The 7,858-nt window shown below is 39.4% G+C and overlaps 1 protein-coding gene across 1 annotated transcript; it reads right to left on the reverse strand.

Annotated features, from left to right (window-relative positions):
* Positions 1 to 728: 728 nt before the first annotated feature.
* LOC113016807 (vitamin D3 hydroxylase-associated protein-like) lies at positions 729 to 7,640 on the reverse strand. Its single transcript, XM_026159946.2, has 15 exons — positions 7,336 to 7,640; positions 6,887 to 7,000; positions 6,401 to 6,541; positions 6,123 to 6,256; positions 5,765 to 5,971; positions 5,627 to 5,667; positions 5,377 to 5,501; positions 5,058 to 5,183; positions 4,147 to 4,244; positions 3,813 to 3,912; positions 3,690 to 3,733; positions 3,546 to 3,585; positions 3,362 to 3,470; positions 2,671 to 2,816; positions 729 to 1,046 (listed from the first exon to the last, which is right to left on the reverse strand). Exons 1-15 carry the CDS (start codon positions 7,549 to 7,551, stop codon positions 924 to 926), a joined length of 1,764 nt encoding a protein of 587 aa, XP_026015731.2. The 5' UTR covers positions 7,552 to 7,640; the 3' UTR covers positions 729 to 923.
* Between the last annotated feature and the right edge of the window lie 218 nt (positions 7,641 to 7,858).

The raw sequence follows: 7,858 nt of genomic DNA on the forward strand, positions 1-7,858 counted from the left end.
GTAACACAAATAATCAGCTGAATGCTCTGACATAAGAAAGTCCCACAATCCCATTTGAACAGGCAGGAAACAAGAATATCTGCATATCTCAGGCAACAGAAAAGACCTAATGCCCCCAAATTAGGAAAGGTCAGCAATTACATGGTCTTCAGTGCCCTCTAGTGGCTAAATAACCCAACTGCGGTGCACAGATCCAACCCGCAACGAATGCTACGGTGGTAAGTCACATGCCTCTATCAATCTCGATAAATCTCCTAGCATAAACCCCCTGTAATTAACGTCAAAGTACAGCCCGTGCTATAAGTGGGAATGGACTCGTAGAACTGGAGGGATTTTGACTCACATTTGCACAGGAACGCACACGTCTGGAGATCGCTATTCCCCCGCACTCATGGAGAAAAACATGCCTAGTGCTCCTCGGACTCGTGATACGGCAGGACCGTAGCAAACAGTAAGAACAAAGTGGAACTTATCGGCAGAAATTAACACTGCACTTATAGCGATGCGATTGAAATAGAAGGAGACTTTCGGACACACTGTAGTTTTCTGAACAGAAGAGATCCATGTATGTGCTGATTTTTGATCATCCAATGCTTTAATAAATACACCAAAAGATGAAGCGTTTTGACTGCAGGTTCCTAAAAGTGGATAAATGATCATGATAACAATGGTGATAGCAAGACAATATAAAAGACTTTAAAATATAAGAACAAAAAAACATAAATGCATAATTTTGCCAGTTAACTTTTATTTAACCTTTAGCAAACAGCCAAAAAAACCCAGAAAGTGCCCAGATTAAGCTTGTAGTGCAGAGAATATTCCATTTATGACACCATTAGCTCATTATTACAGGAAATACTCAAGTTAACATGTTTCCTCTCAAGTCTGCAGCCTCTCCTGTGAGACTGACAAAGAAAGCAGCTTTACTTCTTGCTTTCTTTGACCAGTTGTTCCACTTCCTTCATGAAGTGCAGGCAGAGCTCATCCTGCCACGGCAGAGCAACACACTGAACCGCCACAGGTAGACCCTCGCCACCAGTCACTGCCTGAACACAAAAACACACTCCTGTCACTCAATGCTCAGCAGCTGAACGCACCACAGTCTCCTTCATCCACCTACTGTGATAAAAAGAAACTCTATAAATATTGGAGCCGCAATAGACTGATCTGGTTCAGTTCTTGGTTCTGTGTAAAGTCATGTTAAGTACATAGAATTGAAGTGAATGTCCAGAGTAATACATCACATTTTTAAATAACATTCCACAGAAAAAAAATTGCATTTCTTAATTTAGCTATTACAAGATAAAACTGATACTAAGGGAAAAATTAGATTCAAGCAAGTAATGTTTATTATTACTTCAACATGCACAGATGAGTAATAGGGAACATCAAACGATGAGCTCTACATAGCCCGAGACAGATGTGCTACAGCAGCTGATTGAAACCACATTAAAGTACACTGACGCACATTCACAAGTATACAAAAAAAAAATGTATCTGTATTTTAGACTTTACATCAGGGGCTCCTGACTTGTTGTTGCTGCATGAAAAGCTAGCCTGACACTGAGTCTATGACACCAGATTTATGTGTACGCGTGTACATCTGTGATCTCACGTATTGTCAAAGTGCATGCAGCTGAATTTGTGTAGACCCACCAGTAATAAGTAATGGTGTTGGAGCACAGCTGATGTGCTGAAAACCGTGTGCTGTTCATGATCCTGGAATTATAACTGTTTAAGTGGAGTATAATAAAACTTTAAAAGCACACTTTTACTTAATAACTTTTATCAACATAAATACATTGTTTAGTATGATGTCCTTCAAAGGTCTGATTCTTCTGAGGATCAGTGCTGTCCTCCTCCCTGTCTCTCCATTTTTTGGCCGCTTCCCTTTGAACCCTATTGCACAGGCTGTGAAACTGAAGAGCTGGAAGCAGTTTTGTTGCTGCTGGCATTGTGTGACTCGTTTAGCTTGAAGGTTACAAGTCACCTCTGACTTCATTGAATAAATTTAGCATTAAGTGGTTTGGTAGTCAGTTCCTTGGAATGGTTAGTCTGCTTGCCTATCGATCTTGCTTATCGGTTGCACTTGCACATGAGATACAATCAGCTGATTTCAATTCATATGCCGCAGGGCGAAAATAGTGACACAGTCTACAACGTGGATATAAACATTACTTTTATTTTAAATTGCAGAAAAGAACGAGCGTTAAGTTACAGTGAAAACGTCCAGAACAGAAACAACTGCAACAGTTTTTAATCTACTGCACAATATTTTGAAGGCATTTATCTGCTATAAAAAGACAGGCCAGGAAAATCTGATTCACATTCTCTGTATTTTATCCTCAGTTACTTTGACACAAAGGCATCTGCTGTGATGCTTACACTTCTAATAAAGTCTCACATGTGTCAGCTTTGTTTTTATACATAGATATAACAATAGGAATATGTACTGATAAATGATCAGAATTATAATATTTCTGGATGTCTGCGATAAAACTGAATCAACATCGATACGCAGCACTAATTTTACTCTTACTGCACTTTCTTTACAAAAATCTACTTTATGCCTTTTTAATGCTAAAACCCAGTTTTGTCCTGAGACAACATGTTAGTAAATCTGGCTCTATGTTCTCACTCAGTCTTATCTCACTGGTACATGTTGCCTACCTCTTTGAAGAGTTTGTCCCACATGTCCTGATAACAGCCCTTATAGTTCTTGAGTTCCTCCTCATCCTTTGTGGTCACTGTGGAAACAGTGACTACACCCGCAGGAAAGGTAAGGAGATTGTAGAGCATCGTGTAGCTGGCAGCAGCTGAAAGTGTAGAAAACAAAAATAAAGAAACATAAACACCATTCTTAGCCTTTACAAATGCAATTATTGTTTAATTTAAATATAATTTAGTTAATGCAGTAATGCCTTTGCTTTGCTCTTTATCCAGATGTTGTAATCCAGGTTACCTTTTAATCAAGTAATGTCTGGAGACAGTTTCATGACTCTTACTGTGCTGCACTCTGTCCTGTAATGCCCAGTTTTCCCAGCAGTAGACAAAAGCAGTCGTCCTCATCTTTGATGAAATGTCTCTTTTTCTTCACTTTTTTAAGTCCTGTCACACTCTTGTATTGTAACATGTAACTGTTTTGTTTCTTATATGTATCCGGTTCCCCAGTGAGGAAACTCTCTGAATCCACTACAACATGAATTACACCTTTAGCTAAACTTCATTGTTTAATTTAAATATAATTTAAATAGAAGTACTAAACACAATAAAAATTAAACTGGAAAAATAAAGCGGTTGTTTTCTTAGTCCCTGCAATCTTTTGCCTTTTATAGTTTACAGCTATCATAATCAGCCATACTTAAAAGTTTGCCACAGTATAAGAAGTTGTAGGCTGGACCAGTCACAGGACACAGCAGCACATCGATGTTGCAGCTCCTCCAATGTGCTATTGTCTCTTGAATGTAGTCCTAAAGAAAACACAGGAAATCTCAATTTCATCTTCAGGCTTTCATACGTGACCATGCATCATCAGCTGACAGTACCTCAACAGCAGCATGTTGCTTCCACAGCTCTGGAACAGATCTAAGAATGAAGCAGAACGTTTGGATACAATTCCTAGCACATGGAAATGTAACAAAGAAACGATTCAAGCACAAAAATGAAAAATTTCAAGAATAGTTTCTCACCCAACTCCACAAAGAGCATCAAAGTTGGCAGAAACACGAGGAAACTGCCAAAAAAAAATCAGCATCATTATAAATGTTTTATCAGACTGAACTGTGAAGTTAACTGTTAAACCAAGGACTCACCACGGGTTTGAGCAAGAATGAAATGGTTTTCTTCAACCACTTGGGAAAGCCGCAAGGAAAAACCTGAGGCTCCAGACAAGGGTCCACAGGTCCCCCTTCCCTAAAATGAAAGAGATCATTGGCACAGGAGAAAACAGTCTGTTCAGAGACACTGAACTGAGAATTACTGTAATGGTTTCAAAAAGAACCACAACCCCATGTTGTTCATAAAGACAATGGCAGCATGGTGATGTTTAGTGGTTAGAACTAAAAAGAAACAAAATCTCTAAATGTTAGATGATTTAAGTTTAGAAAACAAATGGTACTAACTGACTTATTAAATGGAACAACTCACAGTTTTTGTAGCAGGGTGGTAGCTCCATCTGCAAATACACCCTTTAAAAATAGTTCAGGGATAGTTTGATCCATCTTCAGTGGACAGTAAGGGACGAGCTAAAGGCACAAATGACAGGATTAATGACCTATGACTCGTAGGGCTATGCGATATGTCGAAATATACCAGATGACGATATGAAAACATCTATCATTTCAAATTATATGCTATCATTTGTCATGGTGTCGCAAAATAAACTGTTTACAGCAATATTTTTTCATCGGGACACAGAGAATACCAGCTTAGCCAGTGAAAATGAGGCAACACCAGGTAGCTCCAAATGGAAGGACCAGTCAAAATAAATCAAGGACCTTATTACCTCTGAAGCATGGACATGGTTTGGTTATGAAAGGACTGACGCGGAGCGGAAAACTGTACTATGCAAATTGCGCTGCAAACCGCTCACCACCACAGACTCAAACACGACAAACTTTTTCTACCACCTACACAAGAATCATGTGAAAGCGTATGGAGCGAGTTTATGGATGGGAAGCAAAAAAGAGTCGTCAGGTGCTCAGAATAAACTTTAGACTCAAACATTAGAACAGGCTTTTCCCCGCAGCACGCCATGTAATAAATACATACAAATAGAAATTGGAGCCCCTGTCACAACTTATGTTTAAAAATGTATAACTTCATGCATGGGTCAAAGTACTCGACTCCAGGTACACAACGCCCAGCTGAAAATACTTCACGCAAGTCGAGTTGCCCGAGATTTACAGAATTTACAGAAAATGCCCTGTTTTGTGATATCTATTGTTATCGGGATGAAAAATGTCCTATATTGGGATATGAGATTTTGGTGATATCACACAGCCCTAAATCACATACGTGGCTTGACAGTGATCATAGTGTGTGTGGTGACGTCTTACTGTGTGCCCTGCTTGCTCTAGCAGAGCTTTGACCTCTCTGACGCCTCGGGCCATGCTTGGAGATGGATGCGTGTAGCCATTGCTTTCCAAATAACCGATCCTTAGAGGTCTGGAGCTTCTGTATATCTAAGGGTGAAGAATTTTCATTTCCTGAGTCAATTAAATATAATCAGATGTTTTTGCGAAGTTTAAGATTACAGCCTGTAAAGCGTAATATAAAGTGAAGGATTAGGACAACTATGTATCGGTTTAATTTGTAGTTTTTAACCAAAAAAAAAATCATTAACAGATTATATGAACCTCACAGTACAGGACACACCTCCATGTTAAAAGGTAATGGTGGAACAGTGGGGTCCAAAGAAAACATGTGGTCACAAAGAAGTGCCTGCATGCACAGAGCCAGGCTGTCCACATCTCTTGCCATGGGTCCAGGAGATGACGACACTAGTTTCATACGAAATATAAAGCAGTGACTCAAATATTTGAGACCGTTTGTGTCTGTGAAATATTGCTATACAGTGGTTATGTAACTACATTTACTTTATATGTAAAGTACATATGTTTCTTACCCGACTTTTGCCCTCGATAAATTGGACGAAGGCCCTGTAAACTAATCATTACACAAAAGTGTTAACAAAGACAAGAGTTTAACTCAGTGTAACTCAATGTGTAATAAATTTCCAGGAAACTGACTGAATGAGACCCACCTGAGCCGACCTGCAGTTGGCTTGAAACCACAGATTCCACAGAAGGATGCAGGAATACGGATACTGCCACCTATATCAGTGCCTATACCAAGCAGGGAGCCCCCTCCCCCGATGAGAGCCCCCTCCCCACCAGATGAACCTCCAGAGGTCTTCTGGGGGTTATGAGGGTTCACAGTCTGCCCGTAGATAGGATTACTGCAGTCATAGCTGTCAACAGACAGTTAATGAGTCTCTGAATATTATTTTCATTCATATTTTCATTATTTGCACATTTGGAATGGACAAAGGCAACTTAACACATGCACTCAGTTTTAAATGTGCTGTAGATTTTTATGTGAGTAACTGATAAAAGATGTACTTTAAAAGAGCTTGAGGCAAGTTGGTTCTCACAAAGGGAATAGCTCCTTGTTTCTTCAGGACTTGAACGAGCACACTGTCCTTTTCAGCAGGCTGGTCCAGGTTAATGACCACACCACAAGAACAGTCATGATTCTAGTGTTGGATTAAAACAAAGATGATAATGTTACATCAAATACCTGAGCTATGATGCTCGAGAATACTGTACCATACTTATAAATACTGATGGGAAATACTTTAACTGTAACTGAAATTTGCATTGCATAACCTTTGTAATACCTTAAATGTAATATTTTCTTTGACGCTAACTGGAACTCCGTACAAGAGACCATCCTTGTTGGAGCCAACAGTTGTCAGCTGGTCCAAACTCTCCAGCAAAATTTCAGTGCAGCAGTTCAGCTTTTTGTTTACAGCCAGAGTCTGTTGGAAAGGAAACAAGCACAGACAGTTTGAGATTAACTTATTCACCTAAAGGGATTTTAATCTTTGTAAAATATTAAACTCTTGTTGGAAACACAGACATTACTTGACACATCAGTCTGTGTTGCTTATATGAATATTTTTATCCAGTGTGTCTAAACTTTAACTGTAATAAGACAATTCTGTGTAAAAAGAACTAAAAAGCAGTGAGTTATAAGTAGGAGTAATGTCAAAAATAAACAACATTAAGAAAAGTCTGACTAATTTAAATGATTACTTGTTTAAAAATGACTTTTGCTGTATTTGATCTATTATGAAAGATTTGTGTCATGCTGGATATTGAACCTTTTCCATGTAAGAGTAAAGCACATCCTCGGGGCGCAGTAAACCTTCGTTCAGCTGCTGTGTCAGCTCAGACAGGGAGAGCGTCAGGATGAAAGCAGAGTCAGTTGTCGGATGCTAGGAGACACAGACCCACACAGAATCATTATGTTATTATTTCTTTTAAAGGCTGCAACAAAGAGACGGAACCACATCCATGTACAGATTCAGGATTCTTCCTTCCACTTTTTTTTTTTACAATCTTTCTCAAACACAGCAATGAGTTCACTGCACTTAAACGGTTTGCACAGTCATAACTTTCATTTTCATGCTCAAGCATGGAGACATTGCAAAGTGCCAGTATTTTGGTATTTAATAACTACACCTCTGCCAGGTTAAACTAAAAGCAGATCATTAGCTGAGATTATCGATAAAGAGAAACTAGAAAAATCCCCAAAGCTCTGAACTCTCACCGACTGTTTGTACCGGAGCACCGCCTGCTCTGCCCGCTGCAAGCTCTCATCTCTCCTGTTTCTGGCTCTCTTGATCTTTTCCTCAGCCTGTCGGAGGCTGTTGATCTTTTTCACCCGCACAACCAGGTATCCCACAATGCAGGCAACACCAGTGAGCAGAGCCGCTGTCCAGTTGTCCATCTTCACTCTCTTAATAAACGGTTCAGTGTTCTGCATGATTTTCGTCTTTGTCCTGGGGCTGCAAATGGGTTTAAATGCCACATGGTCCTAACACACAGCTGTTTAAACGCGACAGGCTTGCCTTGTTTTAGCTGTGAACTAAAGTGGGCGTGGTGAGCATGTAGGGTTGATTAACTTCAGGACAGACAAAAAGCCTTTTTTAGTTACTCATTAACCAGTAGCCACCAACAACTAATATGAGCGTGAGAAAGAGTGATTAACCCACTAACAAAAAATCAATATGCTATGTAATTAATAGCATAACACATAAACTTCATTCAACACTGTAAAATTCATTAGCTCC

The sequence above is a fragment of the Astatotilapia calliptera genome, chromosome 23, assembly GCF_964374335.1.
Source record: "Astatotilapia calliptera chromosome 23, fAstCal68.1, whole genome shotgun sequence".
NCBI lineage: Eukaryota > Metazoa > Chordata > Actinopteri > Cichliformes > Cichlidae > Astatotilapia > Astatotilapia calliptera.